At 44.8% G+C, this 23,503-nt stretch overlaps 4 protein-coding genes across 7 annotated transcripts; 2 read left to right on the forward strand and 2 right to left on the reverse strand.

Moving 5' to 3' along the window:
- Positions 1-542: 542 nt before the first annotated feature.
- LOC135401419 (neurofilament heavy polypeptide-like) lies at positions 543-12,661 on the reverse strand. Of its 4 annotated transcripts, none has more exons than XM_064633826.1 (10): positions 12,547-12,661; positions 11,601-11,785; positions 11,043-11,237; positions 10,795-10,839; positions 8,193-8,904; positions 6,353-7,005; positions 5,549-5,731; positions 4,449-4,625; positions 4,005-4,085; positions 543-3,028 (listed from the first exon to the last, which is right to left on the reverse strand). In XM_064633826.1, exons 2-10 carry the CDS (start codon positions 11,685-11,687, stop codon positions 2,897-2,899), a joined length of 2,265 nt encoding a protein of 754 aa, XP_064489896.1. In that variant the 5' UTR covers positions 11,688-11,785; positions 12,547-12,661; the 3' UTR covers positions 543-2,896. The 4 variants fall into 4 exon arrangements, with proteins under 4 accessions (XP_064489896.1, XP_064489895.1, XP_064489894.1 ...); XM_064633825.1 differs by having other exon boundaries at positions 12,543-12,661; XM_064633824.1 differs by lacking the exon at positions 12,547-12,661 and adding an exon at positions 12,394-12,536.
- LOC135401421 (quinone oxidoreductase PIG3-like) lies at positions 12,598-17,601 on the forward strand. Its single transcript, XM_064633828.1, has 7 exons — positions 12,598-12,874; positions 13,901-14,050; positions 14,303-14,441; positions 15,138-15,263; positions 15,374-15,586; positions 16,076-16,275; positions 17,333-17,601. Exons 1-7 carry the CDS (start codon positions 12,836-12,838, stop codon positions 17,543-17,545), a joined length of 1,080 nt encoding a protein of 359 aa, XP_064489898.1. The 5' UTR covers positions 12,598-12,835; the 3' UTR covers positions 17,546-17,601.
- A 103-nt stretch (positions 17,602-17,704) lies between these two features.
- On the reverse strand, positions 17,705-19,956 carry LOC135401422 (centrosomal protein 43-like). Its single transcript, XM_064633829.1, has 8 exons — positions 19,850-19,956; positions 19,539-19,736; positions 19,337-19,459; positions 18,509-18,687; positions 18,280-18,443; positions 18,137-18,170; positions 17,938-18,076; positions 17,705-17,867 (listed from the first exon to the last, which is right to left on the reverse strand). Exons 1-8 carry the CDS (start codon positions 19,937-19,939, stop codon positions 17,778-17,780), a joined length of 1,017 nt encoding a protein of 338 aa, XP_064489899.1. The 5' UTR covers positions 19,940-19,956; the 3' UTR covers positions 17,705-17,777.
- Positions 19,957-21,203: 1,247 nt separating this feature from the next.
- LOC135400011 (uncharacterized) lies at positions 21,204-23,345 on the forward strand. Its single transcript, XM_064631749.1, has 2 exons — positions 21,204-21,901; positions 21,950-23,345. The coding sequence occupies exons 1-2, from the start codon at positions 21,319-21,321 to the stop codon at positions 23,176-23,178; spliced, it is 1,812 nt and encodes a 603-aa protein (XP_064487819.1). The 5' UTR covers positions 21,204-21,318; the 3' UTR covers positions 23,179-23,345.
- The last annotated feature ends 158 nt before the right edge of the window (positions 23,346-23,503 follow it).

Here is a 23,503-nt window from a genome sequence, read left to right on the forward strand (position 1 = left end):
TTAGGGTAGGTCCACTAAAGCTAAAAAGAAATCAGTAAGGTGCATAAGTCGAAACGATATCCCACATGGATGCTCATCGGCAGTACCCCTAGCGGTGCCTGCACATAACTCTCCTGAAACCGAAATGCACTACCATGCACTGTGATGACCGCCCTATTCTGATGCATGGAAGCCCATGTTTTTTCGCGCGCTGTTTATTTTTTTACGCTGAGTATGGCTTCCCGAATTTTTTTGTAGCTTTCGCACGTATAAATACGCCATCGTACGGCACCGGACGTTCCTCAGGTAAGTAGACGACGAGTTACGTGTAAAAATGTGGGTCACGTTTTTCTGCACACACATCCTGTACATGGGTACCATATGGAAGGGGAAGATTCCTCACGATTTTCACTCCCACTTGACGAAATTTAGGTCGCACATTGTCAAGCACCACAGGGAAGCTGATGTGCAAGAGTTGTCTTGTCCCAACACCATAGTACAGTTGTAGAAAACCTGCCCACCCCAATCCGCACTCAGCACGCAGCCTAGACACCAGACTTGAATATGTGTAATAGCCACAGTTTATTCAGTCAAAGCAATACAATTCTCTTGAAGAGCTCACAAAACAAGACGCGGGGCCAGGAAATAATATCCGTGCCTCAGCGTTCATAACGGGCAGGATTATTGTACAGCAGCAATGTATATCTGAGACAGGTGAACGACAGACAATGATGAAGCACAGCTGCTTCTCTAAACAAGGCATCGTCACATCATTTATCTACATGTCAGGAAACGTGTGCAGTGTTGGGTCGTCTCAAACCACACTGATGGTACATTTACAAGGAATGCTGCTTCAAATAAAGAGAGATTTAAAAAAAAGTTGAAAGCACAGAAGAAATACCAGACAAACTGTATCCCAAACACCATTGGTGCTCTGCACCATGTACGCGTTCCGCTAAAATCCCACCAGCGACAATGCAGAATTTTCTTTTCTCTCTCTCTCTCTCTCTCATACACACACACACATTTAAGGATAAAAGTATTATGTGCAAGTATGCAGTTTCAGTTTAAAGATGATCTTACAATTCCATTTTTGTAATTAAACACCATGTTTTCTTTGTACTTATTCTTGGCATTTTGTGTAGTACACATACATACAAAAAAAAAAAAAATTCCCCTCTCAGTTGTCTCCCAAATTCGGTGGCAATGTCTCATCAAGACCTCTGTGCATGTGTTACATTTTCACAGAGGGCGTTTTGATTTTAAAGGGACTCTTGACTAGAGCTAATATAAACTGCCTATATGCAAAATCCCGCTGAGCACTATCCAGTCATACGAGCAACTCCGACGTGCCGTGCCCCCTCGCGCTGCCAACAAGAATTCTGTATTTTGCCAGACAGACGTAAAGGTCTCATCTTTGTTCTGTGCAGAAACACTGCCACGATGGCAGATTTTCGCTTAGGGTAGGTCCACTAAAGCTAAAAAGAAATCGGTAAGGTACAGAGAAAAAGAAGAAAAAAAGTTTGTGGCATCCAAACAGGTGTCAGCTCTAAGCACGACAACTTGTAGCCCACTCTTAAATGGTTACAAAAAAAATAAATAAAAAATCCTGTACTTACCTTGTGCCTCACGTGTCTAGCCTGCCTTATTTGTTCACAATGAGTAGTGGGATGTTCGGCAGTTTCAACAACTCATGTAGTTTAAAAAAAAAAAAAAAAACTCAGTAAAAGGTCCTCCTTTCCTGCCACCGTTAGTGTTTTGATACAAGGGTTGTGTATGAGAACACCAAAAAGATACAAAGATCCCGACATTTTCAGTGAATTTAATATGACCCTCATCCATTTACTACAGATCACTATGGAGGTTATATGTATGTACAAGACAATTCTTGATTTCAATACGCGAGATGGTGATGATGGCTGATAATCCCGCATTTTTCTAAGTGACAAAATGTTTAAAATGGACAACACATAAGTGTCCTCTGCTGAAGTACAGAACAAACTCATAAATGTGCCCCCTACAGTGTAGTCATTGTACAGCTGAGGTTCAGACAATCGTGAATAGACAGTCAAAGCTAAAATAGACAAATACCAGCCAAGAATGCAAGTAACAACTTTGTTGACATGTAAATGAGAACAAAACATTTCTGTTGCACTGTTGCATATACTTTGTTTCTCACCAGAACCAAGTCGCAGGAACAATGTCCTCTCACTTGTGAGTGACGTGTGACAGCATATGCATGTGAGGTGTTTTACAAATACAAACTTTGTCAGCTGACCAATAAGGTGACAATTCAGATATATGCTCAATCAAAAGAAACCTACGTTACGCAGTATTGTATATTACAGGCAGTAGCATAAAAAAATCTTTCAGCAGGGCCTGACAGAAAAAGACAACCCTTCTACGGGTTCTTTGTAGAAACTCCTCGGCGGAAATTGTCCTAACATTAAAGTACTAAAAACACAAAAATTGCAACTTATCAGAACGCAAACCTCCCCGGTCTCTCTCTCTGTGCCAAAGATGGGCGCATATATCAAAGGTCAGAGGTCTCCCCAAACTGGACACCCATGTATTTACAAATGTTACTGGCCAGGAACAAATTATAAGCAACGCCAAAAAAACTACTTTGCACAACATGGGACGCCGGGACCGCCTGATACGCTACGCCAATTCCGCACGCACTGTCTATACCTTCCCTTTCACCGTACAACTTCCGAGACTTCCAAAAAAGGTAAAGAAGAAATTCTCAAGGAGGGCACTTGTAAAAAAAAAAAAAAAAATATGGAAATTTTAAAAAAAGAAACAGAGCTCATAAAAGCAGCATGTATGTATATCTCTCACCGAGCATCCATGTGTGGGTAGGGATAGTCCAACTCTAGAAGGTGATTCAGAGAATTGTCTGTCTGAATGAAGTGCTTCAGTCTGAGAACACAAGTGTCGCCTTGATGGGCGACAAAGCAGACGACGTCGCGGGATCCAATACACCGAGCACCTGCAGGCTGTCCGAACTATACCACGCCAGAGAAGAGGAGCCCTGGAGTTCGCTTCCCTGCATCCGCCAAGGTCATTCATTTTTCTTTTTTGTACATACAGTTAACTTCACTCAACTTAGTTGTATTGCTATAATGTTGGTGCTCCGTACTCCCGGTACACAGAGGACTGGCATGCACAAAGGGAAGACGTTATTCCAAGTCAAGAACGGAACAGGCTACCAGGAAACTTTTTCTCGTGAACAAACGGCACCGAGGACGTTCAGCGATAGACTGTGGGCCTTGCCACCAGTGATCTTTTTGCACAAGTATGTTGGACCCTTAGTATTGATCCTATGCACCAATTATACGGGGTGTCTCCCAAGAACACGTCTCATTTGAATTATAATAAGAACGCTACGCCACCTACAATCACTCGGACACCGGCACATGTTCTTACGACGTTTTTTCCACCTCCTTACGGTACGGTACGGTAAATAAATCAATGTGGTCAGCCCTCTCAGAGGACATCTCATGACTTGCATTTCTGTTTCTGCTGCTAAGACAAGCAGAAAACATCTTGGTTTTACCTTGAAGCCCAGTAGGGTTGCCATTACCTTTTTTTTTGCGTTTTTACTGCCTGATGTGCAACTCTAGAGGGCCTTACAGCGAGGGAAAGGATATGGTGATGATCTATAGCCCATTCTTTGCCACTCTGTCACAAAACTTCATTGCACAGGATCAAACCAGATCTGATTTCATTATGCCTCTACATTCACCAGAGAAGGATTTGTTACTATGTCCAAAAAACAAATGAGCAAAGCTCAACCTTGAATAAAAATTTACTAATATACTCCGTTTTCATTAGAAAGGGCATCTGTCCAAAAAACAACTTGGCCATATCCACTAAATTGCTCACAATTACCCGCGAAAGTCCACTGAACAGCCTTATTTAGAGCTTTCCCACCGAACCTTGCAATTGTGACATGAAATAAGTCACTCTGCAGACACTGTATGCTCCAATGGCAACCAAAATAAATAAAGAAGCGCACGCACCTTGACTGTTGCGTAGCAACTTCTCAAACTTGAAGATGTGTGTTGAAACGCCTTCCATAACAGGTTTATGAGGGCTGCATTCTGGAGTAAGGAATAGTTGTCAATTAATTATCCGCAGCAATTTTCCAGCACGAAGCAAGGCTCTTTTAAGTGGTTGTGCTACACGGGACACTAGCATTCCTTTTTTTTTTCTTTTTTTACATAATCTCACTACATCCACAAAAATGATAAAAGGTGTAGGGAAATGTTCCCTGCTGAAGTACCACATATCACATAATATGTTCACAAGTCAGTATAGAGCACAACATGCAGAAAAAGCTTAGCCTAAGGTGTGCCTCAGGAAACGTCACTGCATTTGTTAATTGTCATGGAACTGTGCATTATGTGATCTGAGGGTGCATCTTTGGCACTAGAAATAGTATTATAGTGCGCAGCGTCACTGACCTCCTTGCCAGGTAACGGTACGTCCTTCCGTCGCTGCAGGTCCTCAATCATGTCGTCGTCCAGGTACCCATCCCGCAGAAGTTGATGGGCAGCACTACCTGCCTGCAGGTGCAACTGTCCGGCAAGTATCCGGCCTTGGCTTGGCTCACGGCACAGTTCTCGTGCTAAGCAGCAAGTCTATCGGGGACAAAATCAAGCAAATTACCTCTCATTTGTGGAAATGCTTCAATGCTCTGACAGTACTTTTTGTGTGAACGTCCTCGTCTCAATGCAAACAAAAAGTATTCATCCGAGACATTCTGGAGTTTTCTCCAGTAGTGCTTTGCATTAGCGGAGCTACGCGTGTGCTCGAAGTCGAGCCTCTGCAACTATTTCTGTACTTGCAGCATGTTATCTAAGCAGTACATAAGCACATACCATATTTACCCGCTTACAGAACGCACCCTAACTTGAGGGCCCCAAATTTTTGGTACTTCCGTGCACAAACTTAGACATAGGGGCCTAGCAGTGTCATGCGAAATAACACAGACACGTGCACGACAAACGGTTTGCAAGATGGGAATTGCCACCAGTGACAGTCCCGAGATCACCAGTAAGAGTCTTAAAGTGACCGGGATCTCGCCTGCTCTTTGGTCAGCAATGACGACGAGACGAAATATAATTGATTTCTGGGGGGTCTGACACCAATGACTCGGAATAAAGGTGCAGTTTCAATTTTTTACCCACTTATAGTACGCAACACCCCTAACTAAAAAAAAAAGCATTTTTTTGGGGAAAAATGTGACCTATACGCAAGTAAATACAGTATTTAAAAAGAGTGACTTTTTCCAACAACACTTTTTAGTTGGACAACACTATCCAATCCACTGTTATCCAACATGACAAGCAAAATTCCCACTCAGCAGTACACCGGCCTTAATGAATAGACAAAAACATGCACAATCAAGCCTCATCATTTGTTCATCTGCGCAATTCCAAGTGCTTGCTGACTGAATCTTTATAGTTACAACTCCTGTTAGAGTCATCATGAGCAGTTTTTGCTGTACTGGCCATGCAAGACTATCATTTTCTTGGTTTCTGAAGGTAACAAATGACTTTACCTGTATGGCAAGCCCACTGGGGTCCGTTGGCACCAGAGAACAGTTGGCTACAAGCAGGGTCTTCTGTGGTCCGTCTGCTACAGCACTCAAACGTGTGGTCAATATGTGGGCCTCCCCGGCGGGTTTCAGGTATGCCGCAACAGCATCACGGTCCGCTTGCTCTAATGGGGATGCTTCCAAGTCCTGCAGGCAGAGCATATTCCACAGAACTGTCAGTTCCAAAGTGAAGAGTGCATATTATACACAAATAAAACAATATGACTGAAGGCATTCTACTGGTACACTATTTCTATCTCATTTCATCAATAGAATAAGTGTGAAGAGTTATGCGTTAGTAGTTAGTGTGTTTTGTACGCCATGCATGCTCAGAAGACAGAAGTCTGACACATGCGGAGCACACCGGGCCATTTTCCAGTTATTTCCCATCAAATCATCCGTTCCCCGTTTTATCAGCAGAAAGTGCCAGTTTCTTGCGCAATGTTTTTGACTGCAGTCTGTTAACACGAATCCATCAGCTCGCTCAATCTTACATCGAGCAAGCTGTCAACAAGGTGACTAAACTAACAAAGCAGAAACCTCAAGCTAGCAGGGTGATACTTCTGCGTGAAGCGCTAGGACCGGCAGGGACACTAGACGCATGCAGGTGAAGAAAAAAAAAAAACTTAAATTAATTAAATTAAAATTAAAAATGAATTAAATTAAAAAATAAATTGTTAAAAATAATTGTTAAAAAAATTGTGAAAAAAAAATTGCCCTAAACAGATCCAGCTACCCTGAAAAAACGCCAAGTAAAGAGACCCATACCTTGGCAATGAGGCTCTGCAGGGACACACCGGCGTGGGACTGCACAACGAAGCGAGACGCACGGGCCAGCGTTGCCTGCCCGCTTGCACCTCCGCTCGTGCTGACCACTCCCTTGTAACCTAACGCATCCAGACCTGGCTGCAGCTGGGCGCCAAACTGCTCCTCCGACGTAACGCCTTGTAAGCAGAGGACATCGGCGTTGAGGTTCTTGACTTCAGACAAGAACTTTTCCTTCGCTGCACCCTCGGCGCCACCTTTCATCAGGCCCTCCACACTGAGTGACACGACCTGAAAGGCCTTGCCCTGCAAACGCTCGCGGTCCGCTTGGCTGACGGATGGGTTGCACAAGTACTGGGGCCCATCCGGGGTGCTGCCGTTCTCTTTCGGCGGAGGAGATACGCTGGACGTCTCCGTGCCGTTGACGGTGGCTACGTTGATGGGCTCGGCAGGCTTCGGAGGTTCCGCCGGTGGTTGTTGGGCAGGGGGTTGGGGAGCTGGAGGCGCAGTGACTGGCTCCGGAGGGACTGGCTCCTTTTTGTCCGAGGGTGGCGGCGGTGCCGTTTTCGAGGCATCATCCTTCGTGGGCGGGTTAGCATCCTTCGGACAAGTGTCCTTCGGTGCCTCTGGTTCCGGTTTCGCATCCTGCTTTGTTTCTGTGGGAGGAAAAGGATGCCGTCCTGTAAATCCGAACTGACAGGATTTGCTAAACTCCTGGTATTTCGTGTAACAACAACAACAACAACAACAACAAAATATATATTTAAAAAAATCTAAAGCTTTTAATGCTGCAGAATGACCAACGGCTAAGCATTAAGTTCCAGGTCTTCCTTGGCCGTGCTCGCACGTCCCGCAATGTATAGATCGCAGTATCAGTAGAGCCTGAAGTTTTAGGGTTTTACCCGATTCTTCCCCAAATTTGCACCCCAAATTGAAGGTTGCCTCTTTAGGGTGAAACCCAATTTTTATCCGGCAAATTGCCCTCACTGGGACGTCTACAGGAATGCAATAACTTACTTGTTTGGCAGCATGTGTAGTTACATCACCGTTTGTACCAAACCACTACAGTTAAGAGATTGAGTAACTGAGCCCGATTTCTCCCCGAACTTAGCATGCTGGAAGATTCTTTCACCCGAACTCACATGAATTTTGTGCACGTTTATTTACCAGATTTTTACGCCCCAGAATTTAGAAGAAAATATTTCCCGAAAAGTTCAGGCTCTAAGTATCAGCAACCACAGTACTCATTGCTGCCTATCATATTTAATGGCATTTGAACTTTCAGATTACAACTACAGTTGCTGGAACGTAGTACATGCGGTGGCAGGTGCAATAACTTGGCTACCACCAACGGACAAGGGAGCATAAACAACACCCTTGTCACTACCACAGTTGTCCAAGCTTTCTGCGAGGTTTCAGGTTTTATATAGTCCCCCTGGCTCATAGTAGATGTAGAGGATAATACTTTACTACTTTTACTTCCTGTATTTAGAAATAATGTGTTGGAACGCATTTGAAGCAGAGTAATCGAGCATGCACATATGAGTTCCGCACTATCACAGAAACGCCGGGTTCGCTCTCGCAGTGCCTCCAGCTCACGCGAGACAGCTCAGCCCGAAAAACAAGGCAGGGACAAACTGAAACTGTACCTAAAATTGAGCCCTTCTCTTAGGAAGCAGTCCAAAATGTCTGAAATGGAAATACACTGGACGCAGAGGGGGCTAGTAAAAAAAAAAAAAAAAAATCAATTGCAGACTCTACAACAAACATCTCAAACTGAGCTGCCTTCATGCACCACCATCACACAAGGTAACCCACTGAAGCACGAAAAATTAAAACTTACCGGCTGCCTTCTCCACAACCTCCTCGTTCTTTTCCTCATCAACCTCCATCTTTTCCTCATGCTTGTTTTCCTCTTCCTTCGCAACCTTTGTCGTAGCACCTTCATTTTTTGTCTCTTCTCCCTTCTCACTCTCTTCTTTTGTTACTTCACCGTCTTTTGCATCTTCTTCCATCTCTTCTTCCTCCACCTTTTTGTTTTCTCCCTCTGCCTTCCCTACTTTCGCCTTCTTGCTGTCCTGTCTCTCGTCAGCATCTTCGTCGGGACTGGCTTTCCGCTTCCTGTCGTCTTCCTGTTCCTCCGCCACTTCTTCTGGTTCTTCTTCCTTGGCGGGCTTGCGGCCCCGCCTGCCACTCCTCCTGGACGGGGCAGGAGACTCCTGCACCGGAGCAGCTGCGGCCCTTCGACCTCGACGACCTGTTCCAGCTGCTGGCGTTGCTCCGCGGGTCCTCTTGGGTGGTGAGGGGGCATCTTCGTCCTCTTCCTCGGCAGACTCTTCGTCTTTCTTTGCGGAACGCGTAGACCCACGGGGGCGTCCCTTGCCTCTTCCTTTGGGTGGCGTGCGGGGAGACGAACGCGTCTTCGAAGTCGCGGCGTTGCTTCCGCGACGCCGTCTTCCGTCACCAGAGTTGGACTCGTTCTCAGACTCGTCGTCCAGCTTGTACTCATCCTCATCCCTGTTGTCTTCTTCTCCGTCGCTTTCTTCGTAGTTTATCTGGAACAAAAAAACAGAATACGTCCGTCTACAGCGCATCTACCGCGAAACGCCAGCTGAACTCGTTTTGTCAGCACCGCGGATGTACAGCGGACTCCCACTAAACGAAACTCGGTTGAAACGAAATTACGGATAAACGGAACAAAATAGGTCCACTTTGGTTGACTGAATTCCTGTATACTGTAAAAGTGGTTAATTTCACTTCGCGGTCTTAATAATTCGCGAATTTGTGTGGGAGCGAGTTTTGGGAATATTTTGCTTACAGAGGCTTAACGTGAAGTCAAATGAAAATTTGTGAAAGCAGGTGTCTGCAATGCCAAGTCATACACTATGCGAATAAACGCGTTTCGGTAGCAGAAATGTTTGACAAGAACAAAGTGTAAGAATAAAGGTCATCAAGTAAGTCTATTTGTCTTTGCAGAGGTCATATCGTCACGGATTCCAGTGCCCGTACTTTTGTGAAATGAAGTTATCTTTCCACAACCTTGAAATAAAGTCACATTTCATGGAAACTGCGTACTTTGCTTAAATGAAACTTCTGATAAATGGAACAACATTTCCACACCCTTGGAGTTCCCTTTAGGAGGAGTCCACTGTAGAAATGAAACTTCAGATTTAACATTACAACAGGTTTTCATGCTGACTTATGGGCATCTAGTCACACACATTCAGACACCTGTATTTTGGGGGGGTCCATGTTTTCTGAAAACTGTGGGGGCAAAAATCTGGTTTTATCTGAGGAGCTGTAAAACCGGGTGGTAATGGGTCAAGAAGCAGATTTTAAGGTGGAAAATTAAGCAGTGTTTCTTCCATCTCAGATGAACATGAGATGGTGAGCAGCTATGCTAGATGTAAGCTGCTTATGGTTCTCCAGTCCTTGTATTGCTAGCTGAATGAATTTGCATTTTGGGAAGTTCATTTTCTGGCTTTTTCAGGTTTTACCCAAGCTGACAATAACGCAAATCCTGGGTAGAAACGTTTTCTTTTTAACCAGATGTAACCCGAGAACAGAAAGCTTTCCACATATTTTGTTCATTCCTGTACACTTCTCATCAAAAAGTTTCATTTTTAAAATGTGTTTGCTAAAAATAGGGCTCATTTTTTTGCTGCTCACTGCTGTCACATTACCCTTTCCCGACATATTCCATCCCAACTTCACTGGAATGTGCACTTTATTGGCATGTAGAGCCATGTGCGCCATGGAGCCTTACTAGTATTCCACTCTTGAGCATGTGAACACTTCCATGTCATCTACCAAAACAGTTCGAAATTTGAAAATATGGCACAAGTGTTGGTTTCCAGTGATGTCACGATCTAAAGGTCTGTGACTGGATTATTAACCTGACAGTCAAGACATGCAAGTGCTGCTAATCAGATCAGGTAAAGAAATTTTGCACCATTTCGATGAAGATTACTATGGTGCACAAAAACAGTACTATATATGTAGAAAATGCTGTCTTGTTATCAAATCTTGTTGTTATCTTGTTATGATATCAAAGAAGTTACCCTATACACTTTTAAACCCGTGAGTTAAAGGTTAGTGAAATATTTTGTTTCAGATATCATATCTTCCGCTAAAGAGAGCGCAGATAAGAGAAACTGTGTTCCTTCTCAGCAAGAATACATACAGAAGTCAGGGGCATCTTGGAAAACTGAGTTCTGACTGTATTTCAGTAAGAACTAATCCAAGCGTTAAGATAGTCCTATCAGCACAATCAGCAAATGCACATATGCCGCACGTCGTATACAACACCATGCTGACAAAATAGCCAACAATAGCAATAAACTGGCAATGTTTCAGGTCGATACTCATCAAATCAAAGACCGGTCTTTGCGTTATATACAGGTGGGCTAGAAGAAAGTTTCAACAAAACTGGCTGAAATGCTCACATTTTTTGAAGATGCCCGTGAATGCGGCATCTCACGTCTTGTACCCTTGGAAAATAACATTTAGGAAAGATGATTACAGTTTACTTCCAAAAAACGGCTGGGCACACTTAAAGATGTTATGCACACGGAGCCAACTTCATGGCTCAGATCAACTCAAGGAGTGCTCTAACAACGAAGCAAAATTAGAAAAAACGATGCCGAGAATGCTGCAGGAAGGCAAAGAAGCTGCTTTTGTCTTGGGTACTCACCTGTCCCGAGGCCCTGCGTGCACTTTTCACTCGGGTAGCTGGTGATTCTACTGGTGAATTGCATTCACTTGTTCTGCTCTCTGCTTTCGAGGCCGCAGTTTGAGCTGCGGTGGAGCTGCGCCGTGAGCGGCCGGAGTAATCAGCTTTGGTTGTCTGGCGAGAAGACCGACGTGGGGTGGCCTGCGGAGTGGGTGCCTAATAAGAATATCGAAAATTTGATAAGTGTGTGCAAGATGACAATAAAAACGAGTTTGTACTTGAATATATTACCACGAAAAAGTGCTTTTATCCCTAATAGACAAAAGGGGCTTAAAAGAAAAAACACGAAACGAGGAAAATTTATTTGTTAGTACACAACCATAAATAACGGAGGAAAATCTACATCTCGCATTTTAGTACAGCTGCTTTTCGGAGTCGGTGCGAGCGTCATACAAACAAACTCCGCCCTTCAACTTCACCAAGTCCCACACATGTGTCGCCTCGAGCGCATGCTTCTAGCACCTTCCAACGGTCATCGCCGTTCAAATTATCCACGCTCAGAAACGTAAACACACGCACCGTGTCTTCAGCCTTGCCATCTTCCGCCGGAACGCTGGCGGCTTCTACCTTCTCCGTAGCAGCCTGGTTTCGAGGTTTACGCGGCATGGTGACTTCCAAGTTGTAACTCACGGGATGGCTTTTTTTTTTTTTTTTTTTTCTTCGTTACGCCTCTAAAGCACTTCGCAGGCAACAATCATGTGTACCTGCACAAAAATGAGAGGATGGGATCACGCAATCAGTTTACACTTTAACACTCTGCATTTTGCAGCGCCATTATTGTACGTGTCAAGAGACCACGCCAGACATCATCGAAGCTGAAAAGATTAGCGGGCCCGAAGCCCGCTCACGAAAAGTAAACAAACAGCGTATGCAGTGGACGGCTTCAAGGTTATGTGTCAGACGGGAAGCCGCGCGCCTGACCAATCTGAAACTTTCGATTCTGATGATCGTAACACGATCATAATAATGCACAGAAGCAAGCACGCGTGGCCAATTTGATGCCCGAGGAGCGCGGGCAGCGTAGTTATACAAATGGCGACAATCATTTTAAAAACAAGAGCTACAAGCTTGAGCAAAGAAAATGACCCAGTTCTCGTTGAGTACGTTCGATAATTTTAAATTTTAAGCACATTTGTACACAACGATCGGAAAGTGCCGGTTCATGCATGCCGTTAACGTAGTTGTTGCGGAAAGCCAGCAGTTGCAAATGAAACTAGGCCTAACAATATCAGTTTAGGCTTAGCAGGTGAAACGGCCAAGAGCGCGAAAACCTTGCGACGTGCAGCAATGCTGTGATGCCACGGCCACTTACCGGACAACCCAAAGTGCAAATCAAATGTGCTCGAAACGTTATATCCGACGCTGAGTTGTGCGTGCTTCCACGTTTCGCAACACAAATTCTAATCCAGTTTTGAATCCAACGCCATAAACAACCGACAGCGCCGCTCAGGATGCGTTTACCTACAGTTGGCAATCGCCACAGAAGAGGCCGCTGCATCCTCAAAACAATCTCCTCTCTCCTGCCTTGGCGATTGGTGGACGACAAGGCATACGGATTACGGCGAACGACGAACTGCGACGAACCGTGTAGAGAGAACGGCTGTGCCGGATCATCCAGCCCAGCGATCGGAATCCGCTATCTGATGCACCGACGACGTCCGCGTGCTCAGGGCGTGCGTGCTTTGTGTTGTTTATTCGTGCAAGAGCAATCGAACCATTGACGCCTTCTTGCTGTGCCCTCCTGACGTTACGGAATGGCGATGAATCTCGAAGGAAAAGATAAAAAGTCCCCGGTAAGATCAGTTACACTAAACATATATCTCATGATGAGTAGAATGTGACTAGGAAATGGAGAAAAAGAACGAAATTTCTCGAAATGTAAACTGTGTGGGTTTCTTGTCCGTGATGAGCAGAGCTTCCTACCTCGGCCTGTTGGTGGTTGGGGGGCAAGGATTTTGTCAGCAACCCCCCCCCCCCCCCAAAAAAAAAACAAAAAAAAACTTATAAGCTTGTTGTCACTACTCATACCCAAAATTTGCTGTCTTGCATATATTTTATAGAGGTGCATGCAGTAGCCAGCCTGAGGGGGGGGGGGGGGGGCAGTCCCCCTCTCCTTTAAAAATCCCTGGTTGGGGTACATTGTGGTGGGGGACATACTCAACAAAGCCCAGTGGACAAAAAAGAACAGTGGCCTTTCAAAAATGGTAGTTCAATGTCTGAGGCTATTTCTTCATATTTATTGTGTCAAGATTTGCATGAAATGCTGTGTTCCTCACATACTGGCAATTTTTTTTTCTCCTGTGCATGAGCTCTTCTATGCAAGATAATTTTCTAGTTCGATCAGAATGCAACCACACCGGCTGCCCACGTGTCCCAAGTGGGTGCCTTTGCACACAGACACTCCCCTTCTGCCCATGGAAGCTTGTGTAAAAAAAAAAAAAAAGAGAAAGAAAAAGGAAAAACATCAGCATTGTGTACAAAGTGCCTTGCACAAAAGCATCCACAAAGTTGGATGACACACTTCTGATTACAAAACCAGTCAATCCTGTGTAGTTTGCCAAGTTTTTCGTTTCAATGCCACCACACTTTCCCTCACTCCACTTTACTTTGGCTGCGTGTTCAGGTTGAAATTCTTTCAGCGACACAAAAAAGGAACGGCTACGATAAGTCATCATCACATTTCAAGGCGGGACAAAGCTACCGATATTAATAATTTACACTCAGGTGTCCAGTATCTCAAGGACAACTGCATTTCTATGCGATGCACTAGTACGCAGGGGGGGGGTGACTATTGAATAATGCCTCTTTTTGTTTTCTAGAACGAAGATTTGATGCGTGCGGTGGAGTATGTTTCTGGTGGTGGTCCTGAACAGATGCACATAAGCCCAGTGAAAAAGCCAGTCCTCAAAGAAAAGGAGATCCTTATCAGAGTACACACAACATCTATCAATAGAGCTGACCTTATGCAGGCACGTGTTTGTCGTATTAAGCTACGTTAACAGATCTGGCACGGAACATTGGCACAAAACTGTAGGACACGGTTTCTAAACTTAACCATCGAATCACTTGCTTGTTGAACTGGAATTAGTGCAAATAAATAAATAAAAATAAAATAAAAGCAACTGTCCTTGTATCTCTACAAATTTCGGTATTTACGCGTGATTTCAGCTGCATCGCGTGGAGCAGTGAAAAGTGCTATAATCCTGTAAATGTTCATGCAGCGGAAAGGCATGTATCCTCCACCACCAGGTGCCAGTGAGATCTTGGGCCTGGAAGCCGCGGGGCTGGTTGAAAAGTGCGGAGAAGGCTGTTCACGTTGGATGGAAGGGGATCGTGTCATGGCCTTGCTTTCGGGTGGAGGTAAAGTGAACACCTATTTCAACATTCTCGAATGGACCTATTGAACTACACTGGCTGCCTCACAAGAGCTTGGAAGCGAACATTGCAAAAAAAAAAGGCTTTATACAATGAGAGAACTGATGTTCAGAGGCTGGAACGACATAGAAGGGACAAATACAAACAAGGCCTGAAGTTGAAAGATGAGGCCTGTTTGTGTTTGTCCCTTCTATGTTGTTCCAGCCTCAGAACATCAGTTCTCTCATGTTCAACATTTGCCGCTTGCATCGATCCCTGTATGTATGAATGTGTGTATGCGTGTGCAAAAATGTAAGAGTGAAAGGAGGATGAGTGAGAGCGAGTGACTGGTTTGCCCCTTCAGATGACGCACCCTGGAAGTCGCTGAGAAGGCGTGTTAGCTTAGCTCAATTGGTGGAGCCCTGGACCGGTAATCCAGAAGATGTGGGTTCGAGTCCTACAGCTGGCTAACCTTTTCAGTGACTTTCATCTTTCAGCTTTATACAATGTCAAATCTAGGTGTACTAGACACCCCAGGTGAGGGCTTCCCGTTTTGTGATAGATTTAATTTACCAAAGTATGGGACGCAACATTTTGGGGTTCACTGTCCCATCCTGATGCTTCATCTTTGCAATTAGTCAGCTATTGTGCGTATTAATGTATTGTATCGTCAATTAGTCAATACCTGTATTGGTGAAACAGGCTACGCAGAGTTTGTGACAGTGCACGAAGACCACGTGATGGAAATTCCTGAAAGCATGACGTTCGAGGACGCCGGAGGAATACCCGAAGCGTGGCTCACTGCCTACCAACTGTTATACAAAGTCGGTGAGCATCTATCATAGCAGCATCGACATTGTCATCCTTCCGCAATACTTCCGCATGCTGCGTTCCGTGCCACAAGCCCCCGAAAATTGTTCCTCTTTTTGTGTGTGCAGCCGACGTTAAAGCTGGCCAGAAAGTACTCATTCACGCTGGTGGCAGTGGTGTGGGACTAGCTGTCGTGCAGCTGGCCCGCCTTGCAGGGGCCGAGCCAATCGTCATTGCAGGAGCAGCTGACAAGCTACTGAGGGCAACTCAACTGGGCGCTGCAGCTGCATACAACTACAAGAAGGATAACATAGTTGAGCGTGTCTCAAAATTTACTCAGGGCAAGTAGCTGCCACCTCGTGTGGTGGTGACGTTACCTACTGGATTATAACGACCATGTCATAGGCACCCCTTTCCAGCACCGCATTTGGAAGTTGGTGGTGGCGCTACTCGTCGGTTCGGTTATTGCTTCTTCGAATTTTACGATACTTTGTACTTCAGCTTACATTAGTATTTTTGTACAAGCGGTGGATGTCCCAGTGTTCCCAATCCAAGATGTTTCATTCTAAAGTTGATTATCGTCGTCATTCTACACTTTTTCATAGGAGCTGTTGCTGTCGTCTGCTACAGTAGTCATACGTCTGCTTCTGTGCGTTCAAATTTCCATTGTCCAATCACGATGTCGATCTCGTGGGCCGACGAGTAGCGCCGAAAGCGGATTGTGTGGACGGACTCCTCATAGGGATTTCCCGATTATGACACGGTCGTTATAATGTAGTAGGTCATGGTGGTGGTCCGCAGAAGACTAATATCACGATTTACACCCGCAGGACATGGCGTAGACATCCTATTAGATTGCATCGGACGCTCCATGTTGGACGAAAACTGCCGCATGATCGCCGTTGATGGATGTTGGGTGCTCTACGGCCTCATGAGCGGCTCCAAAATTGAATCGTCAGAGTTTCTAAGCCTGATACTGCGCAAGCGTGTTCGACTACAAGGCACAACACTGCGCTCTCGGAGTACTGAGGTGCGGCTACTGAATGCGGTATCCTTAGAGTATACCATGTGTACCAGAGCCTACTTTGTCTTTTATGTATACTTAGGCAGCGTTCACACGGGGCAGCTTTTCCCACCAACTTGAAGTAACTCGAAACAACGTCCTATGAGCAGTTTAGAGACCGTTTTCACATGTAGCAACTAGGTAGCTCCACCCACAAGCAACCTTACGGCGACCGGAGAATGTGGGTTCGAATCGTACTTGTGCCTGTTTCCTTAGCTGCTGTTTATAAAATTTTAGTCAGTTTATTACACCAAAAGATCATCACGATCTTCAAAAAATGGCTATTGACATGTTTACGTGATGCTCGTAAAAAAAAAAAGTTATTTCTCAGCTGCGCATGCAAGTTTCGAACCCATGTACCCACGAAAAGAAATCGCACCACGCCATCGGGAGTCATGTGGCAATGCTCTTTTTGCTGATTTTCTGGTGCACAAGCAAGTTTTCGGTTTGGGAACGATTCCGAGCTTGAGTTGCTGGAGGTTGCCGATGTTGGCAGACTGTCAGCAACTCGAAAATTGCTCATAGTTGCTGGAAAAAGTTGACCCGTGTGAACACTGCCTTAGAGCATTCTGTTTTGGTGTTAAACACAGTCGAACCAGTTTTTACTCCCATCATCCTCATTTTAAGTGAAACTCGAGAATGCCAAATACTTTGTACTCAGCACTGCCGCTTGGCATCTTGTGCTCACCTAAATTTTGAGAGGCTTTTTTTTTCCTGTTTGAAAAAATATCAATATATCAAAATATGCAATATCACCAGATTTTGCCCTGTGTTAGAGCTCCTGAAATAAAACGCCATTTTTACCGCTCGAATGTTGAAAAAACACAAAACCTGGAAACACAAGGGTCTAAGTGTACTTGAGATAAAAAAAGAAAAAAAACAACAACAAAAGATGCGTTGACACATCCCCTTGTACGACTTCTGGCTACCGAGGATATCTTTTCCTGTGCCCCAGTGGAAAATGCTGTCCATACCGCTTATGTCTTGCAAACATTTCTAACCTCGTTCCTTTCTAAATTTGCAGTACAAGGCGCAGTTGATAAAGGATTTTGTGAAAGACGTTCTCCCGCGGTTTTCGAAAAAGGAACTTCAAGTGGCCATAGACAAAGTGTACCCCCTCGGGCAGATAAGTCAAGCACACAAGTACGTGGAAAGCAACAGCAACGTCGGCAAAGTTGTTATCAGGGTGTGTGCCGACTTGCCATCACCTGGGCAAGAGCACTCTGAAATTATTTGAGGATGATTTTTTACAGTGTCTTTTTACAGTTTTAATAAAATTTGTTTTGTTTGTTAGTAAGTCTCACATGAAACAAATAGTATGTATCTAAATGTTACATTCGTGGCTGGTGGAAACTTTCCGCATAGTCGCAAGTCATTTGAGGATGATTTTTTACAGTGTCTTTTTACAGTTTTAATAAAATTTGTTTGTTAGTAAGTCTCACACGAAACAAACAGTATGTATCTAAATGTTACATTCGTGGCTGGTGGAAACTTTCCGCATAGTCGCAGCTCTCCAAATTACTTGCGTGAGATAACGAATGGTCCGCTGTCATATCACCCTGGAAATTAGAACAGACAATGAGGTAAATACTGAAAAAAAATTAGTAGGTTGAGTACGTCGAAACTTACTAGTGAGAGGCTGCTATTGAGAACGTCGTCTATATTTGTAAGGTCCTCGTCTAGCTCCTCTTCAATGCTGTTGTTTTCTGAACCACTCCTACTCGAGCCCGTACCCCTGCCATTGTCCTGCTTGGAGTCTCTACCATCGCTGAACAGAGAATATGGTATGTTACTAAACTGCAATACATTTATGTGTAATTAAACTTACCTCTGCAAGGAGGCGTGTTCATTTCCTCCTAATGCTGTGTAGGGGAATGAAAAACCATAAGGTGAAATGGATAACAAAAAGATGACAATGCAGCAGCAAACCATTCAAAGCATCTCAGACTGCATGAGTTCATTGCAACTCACGTTCTTGAGGTTGCTTAACAAAGCCATTCAGTGGAGGTAATGATTTCAAGGATGACAAGGAGCCTGAAGGACCAGCTTGCATAGCCGATTTTCCATCATCTGATTCAGTTTTTGTGGAACGTTGCACTTTTTCGGTGTCTCCAGCCTCTGCAGCCCATTCTAAGCTAGCGATTAAAGTATGTGAGCTAAGCAAACGTGTCTTGAGAGGATGACCAGCATTGAGGCTTACCTTCCATTATTCTCTGGCTCTGAAGCGACATCCTTTTTCCCTGTCTCTCGAGATGGAGTGTTCTCAAACTCCACGTGGTATGTCCTGTCTCCAGGGACAGCACTTTTGTCCGCTGCATCGGGGCTAGTTACGTTTCCCTGTGTGACATCTCTTAGCTCTCCTGGTGCTTGCTTTCCCACCTTATTAGTAAATTAACGGGAATTGATTAATTACAACGTGATATCACAGAAATGCAGGGATGAAGGCAGCACAATGTACCGGCAAGTACAAAAGATGCAGGCAGTACAATACAAGCACATACACGTAGAGATGCGAAGCCTCAGGAAAAAAAAAAACTGAAATTTTGGGGAAAAAAAAAAGTTTTTTTCGTTTTCTTTCCTCGTCTCTAGAAAAATTGCCCAAAATTTCCTGGCGACAGAATTCAAAAATGTAAATTTTCGTGCCTTCGATACGTTCCAAACCGCCAATAGTGCCTTGGGTGCCTCCAGTCCGCCAACAACTACCAACTTAGAGCTCAGTCTGGCTGCTTCAAGTGATCGCTGTCGTGTTCACATAATGTCGGAGTTCTGGTCAGAGTGGACGGGTTGTTCTAATTCCCTATCACTGAGTAAATAGCAGTCTCATGGGATGCTCTGCTCTGCATTTATGCCTAGAGGGTGAACACTACTAAAGTTTCTAGCTCATTGTATGCTGTAGCTTGGCCGGCAATGCTTCGACTCAGCAGTAACCGCGTTTGTTTTTGTTTCCATTTTTTCAGAAAACAACCGAAAAAGAAAACAGTTTTTTCGAGGGATTCAAAATTTCCGGTAATTTTGCATCTCTACATACACGTTGGCTTCTATTTAACGTCTGTTCAGTCAAAATGTCGATCAGCTGAAACAGCACAGGATGATCGGTGGTTCCGCTGGTGATTCCTAGAGTTGAGCAAAGTTTCTCTTTTTCGAGGCCTTCCTGCACAGCAATTCGATAAGGGATTAACATACTCGTGTTCAAGCTACATGTTCGCGAAGTGGCATGCGAATTTACTTACGCATGATGATTCGACGTCCAGCACATTTCTCGTGAACTTCAAGTTGAAATGATCCAAAAAGTCGTGAATTAAAGCGACCGCCACTCTGCCTGTTTCGCCTGAAATGTAGTCTCTTATTTGCTCTCTTTGTTCCGTCTCATCTTTTTTGAAGTCATCTTGCTCCTCGAGAGCTAGGAAAACGTTGGCGCGCAGTTCAGCCTGTAACATAAACAAAACGCTTATAACGCCGTCCTTGAGATAGTTCCTGCCATGACGACCCTAAAAACTCACGTGTTGCAGTTTCAGCAACTGCAACTTTAACGATGACTCACTTTTATCTTGTTCAAAACTCCCTTTTTCTCTAATATTTCCATAAGCAGATCGCGAAGTTCGGTGTCCTCGTCGGTAGCCATGGTAGCCATTTTCAAATCTCTCTTGTTGCCATAGGCAACCATGGGGGATGACGATGGTGATCCTGCCAATCCTGCTTTGTATCTAGCGCACAATGCACAGCAGACGGTTCACATACAAGGTGTCCCAGAAAACGTTTCATTAAACTATAATAAAAAGCTACGCCACTTAAAATCACGCAGTCAACGGCATTTGTTCTTACTAGGTTTTTGTCATCTCCTGATGTGAACGCGTTTTATTATGTCAGTTTTTACTAACTGAACGCGGAAATATGACAAGTGAAGGTCGCGTTTTTACTCCACTAATGTGAAGAGTGTGCCGAATTTACTCAAGCTCACGATAGTTGACAAGGGTATTGAGGAGCTATCCCATCGAAAGAACAAATAAAATAGCCGAACATGATGCGTTTCGTAGCGCCATCAACCCAGCGCTGGACCACTTCTTTTCGAGCCCTCGTCTTCAGTCTGGCGAAAGGAAGTTAATAAACCCAGCCGGAATTCCAGCCCACATAGGGATAGTAGAAGGAGTGAGAGGTCTTGAAATGGGGAGAGGGAAGGCATGGTCCTAGCCATATCAATGGAAGCCGGGTAGGTAAGCCTAATTTCGCTAACTGTACCATATTCCTAATAACGTCATACGACACTGTGCAAATATATTAAGCCATCTGTTATGAGGAATTCCAAGGAGACGAAGAAGTAGCACATGATATTGTGCCCAGCCGCCATGGTTGCACATTTTTCTTATTTTTTTTTCTTTACTCATTCTTTTTATTTTTCAATTCTTTCCCTTTTTTTACTGTGAGCATTGTTGTTCCGGTATTACTTTCCTCTACCATCAGCAGTTAGCGGGCAGATCTACAAATGAGAAATGCAGATTTTACGATGTATTTTCGTTTCAGACGTGCCTGGGCCACAACCGAGAACTTTTGCTTCACGAAAGAGAGAAATTGCTGTCAAATTTTTCACTTGGAATGGTTTTCATTTTAAATTGCAATGTTTCTGCATTCGTACAAAATAAGTACCGTTTTTGCAACTTCCCCTAGCCATTGTGGCCATCATGATACATACACAAAATTGGTTGACGCTCGCCTGAAAACATCCCAGATTTTGTTAAAATTCGAATATTCTTATTTCAACGGTAGTACTGCACGGAGAAACAATTTTTTACTGACAGACAAAAAAAAAGAAATATAGGGCTAAGGATCCCTTAGTGGCTCACGGCCATCATCTCCTTGGAAGAAGAAGAAGAAGGATCTACGGGCAGCATCTGCGGGGCTAATGGCCATTCTCCGTGGGACGAAGAAGAAGAAGAAGAAGAATGAAGAAGAAGAAGACGGACGACGAGTTCGAAAACGGTTTGTACCACTGAGCGATCTCACCTGACTACTGATATGGAAGATGAACCTGAACCTGCTACTCAGTCTCGAAGTGCAGAGTATAAGTCCGACCTCATTGCCCACAGATATGTGATCATAATTTTAATGGCGGCGCTAGTTTGTGCATTGTTTTTCCTCCTTTGGATATACATGTCGAAGTACGGTGGCAGCCACATCCAAGGTGATCCCTCTTGCTGCCCGGAAGAGGTGAAACGGTTAGCAAGTACCGTCGACCGAAGCCTAGATCCCTGCGGAAATTTCTACTATTACGTGTGCTCTAACTACGAAAGGCTCGGCTTAGGTCCATTTCTCAGCATCGGCGATCGGCTTCTGCACGAAATTCGTCGGAGTGGAAGCGTCAACTCCTCACAAGACAAGTACCATCTTTGGCAATACGACCACTCGTGCATGAACACCATATGGCCGGTAACCACATTTGCTAGTGATCTAACATCGGGCATCATTGAAGAGTTCGCCGTTCGAGCCCGCATGACTCAACAAGAGGTTGCTCTCTTTCTGCTTCGGACAAACGTGGTGTACAGAATTGGAAACGTCATCGCAGTGATCGTAAACGCGAAGGAAATGTTTTCCAAGATAAGTTTCAGCACCTTTATTGCGCCAGATCCTACAGATCCTTGTTTCACAGAAGCCATAGCAGCATTTAATTCCCTCTTGAAGACGGACGTTAACCAGGATGCCATAAAGGCGGTGAACGATATCCTCCCGGAGCAAGATTACGCGCACAACTTTGAAAACTTCAGTCTTTTCAGGGATATCTTTTCGGATGTACCTCAAGAGTCCTGGAACGAGCTACAAGATGAAGCACCTGTTGCATTCGACACCAGCAAGCCAATCATCATCTCGAACGTCGCGAAACTGAAGAAGGTTCTAAGCGTCCTAGCCAATCCCAAGAACCAACCGGCAAGCGTTGCCCTAATGACCGTCAGCGCTGTTTTCAATGCGCTGGTACGGTTCAAACTTCCGAATCGCAAGTCCAAAAGTTCCTCCCTGTACGACAGACTCAACTCCATCTGCTTCCAGCAACTTAAATCGCTGGGACATCTCATAACGACCATGTACGCGACAGAGTTGACGAACAGGGCGAAGGACGACCACATCATCGAGATCCATACCGCAGTAATGAAATCGATTTCTTCACCCGAAGTCTCCGGGACTGTCTTCAGCGAGGAGGATCAACCTCTCGTGTCGTCGGTGTTGCAAAACATACGACTCGTGCTGCCGTCCGAATATGTCTTGACAGACATCGACTTTCCGAACATGACGGACGAGTTCGGAAGAAATTTTTTACGAGGCTTGACGTACGAAGCCAAGTATCGACAGGCAAAGGTACGACAGCAACTTCCCAGGGACGTGAATGAGAATGCGGACACGATGCTGGTCAACAATTCGCTCTATGTGTCGTCCAGGTACTACGCCGCTTCAAACTTTGAGAGCCCAAACAGAATGGTTCTGAATATGGCTATTGTTGGAATTAGAATGGCCGAGTCCTTGTGGCAATACTTGATGACGGGCAGGAACTGGAGCAACGAAACTTCCACGAAGGCCGACGGGGTGCTAAACTGCTCCCACGGCAGCCTCGTCGATGCGGCTCAGGTGTCCAGGAGAACACTGGCGGTGCGGACCGTCCTACGCGCGTTGGATCGAAGTGGCTGGAACAACAAGCAAACCTGGCAGGACTGGAAGTTGTCCCTAGGCGAAGTGTTTTACATGTGGTACGTAAACAGCGAATGTATGCCACAAAACGCGCGGGGAGATGGTGAGAACGTGAACGCTCCTCTGAGGAAAATTGAGGACTTCATAGAGACGTTCCAGTGCCCAGCTGGAAGTTCTATGGCACAGATGGCGGCATGCTGAGGACAATGATAGGTTTCAAATGTGTTGCATTGTAATAGGAAATTGACCACGCGCATAGTGCACGCTGCTGCTTAGTAGTTCATCCGCTATATTTGGTATGTATACTTGTTGAGGTGTGCAATATGTTACTTCAACGACTCTTGAATTATACAACGAATATTTTCGTTCTAAATCTATGTTGTCTGCTTTCCTGCTTCCTCGGTACTGTACCGCATGCAGGCACACCGCGGGATCGTGGATTTATTCAGGGAAGGGTAACGGAAGTGTTTTTCTTCCAGTTATCATTTTCGTTACTGCTGTATTTTTGTTTGTTATCCCTTTCCGA

The sequence above is a fragment of the Ornithodoros turicata genome, chromosome 7, assembly GCF_037126465.1.
Source record: "Ornithodoros turicata isolate Travis chromosome 7, ASM3712646v1, whole genome shotgun sequence".
Taxonomy (NCBI): Eukaryota; Metazoa; Arthropoda; class Arachnida; order Ixodida; family Argasidae; genus Ornithodoros; species Ornithodoros turicata.

What these genes read in the sequence shown, in the direction of transcription:
- LOC135401419 (XM_064633826.1), bottom strand. Translation starts at nt 11,687, where the DNA reads ATGCCGCGTAAACCTCGAAACCAGGCTGCTACGGAGAAGGTAGAAGCC. An exon ending in ATGGCAAGGCTGAAGACACG is followed by an intron (nt 11,238 to 11,600) that starts GTGCGTGTGTTT and finishes TATTCTTATTAG; the next exon opens with GCACCCACTCCGCAGGCCAC. An exon ending in CCAGTGGGCTTGCCATACAG is followed by an intron (nt 4,626 to 5,548) that starts GTAAAGTCATTT and finishes TGTCCCCGATAG; the next exon opens with ACTTGCTGCTTAGCACGAGA.
- LOC135401421 (XM_064633828.1), top strand. Translation starts at nt 12,836, where the DNA reads ATGGCGATGAATCTCGAAGGAAAAGATAAAAAGTCCCCG. An exon ending in GAAAAGATAAAAAGTCCCCG is followed by an intron (nt 12,875 to 13,900) that starts GTAAGATCAGTT and finishes TTTGTTTTCTAG; the next exon opens with AACGAAGATTTGATGCGTGC. An exon ending in ATAGAGCTGACCTTATGCAG is followed by an intron (nt 14,051 to 14,302) that starts GCACGTGTTTGT and finishes ATGTTCATGCAG; the next exon opens with CGGAAAGGCATGTATCCTCC.
- LOC135401422 (XM_064633829.1), bottom strand. Translation starts at nt 19,939, where the DNA reads ATGGCTACCATGGCTACCGACGAGGACACCGAACTTCGCGATCTGCTT. An exon ending in TGGACGTCGAATCATCATGC is followed by an intron (nt 19,460 to 19,538) that starts GTAAGTAAATTC and finishes ATTGCTGTGCAG; the next exon opens with GAAGGCCTCGAAAAAGAGAA. An exon ending in CGTTAAATAGAAGCCAACGT is followed by an intron (nt 18,688 to 19,336) that starts GTATGTAGAGAT and finishes TTTACTAATAAG; the next exon opens with GTGGGAAAGCAAGCACCAGG.
- LOC135400011 (XM_064631749.1), top strand. Translation starts at nt 21,319, where the DNA reads ATGGAAGATGAACCTGAACCTGCTACTCAGTCTCGAAGTGCAGAGTAT. An exon ending in GGAAATGTTTTCCAAGATAA is followed by an intron (nt 21,902 to 21,949) that starts GTTTCAGCACCT and finishes CTTGTTTCACAG; the next exon opens with AAGCCATAGCAGCATTTAAT.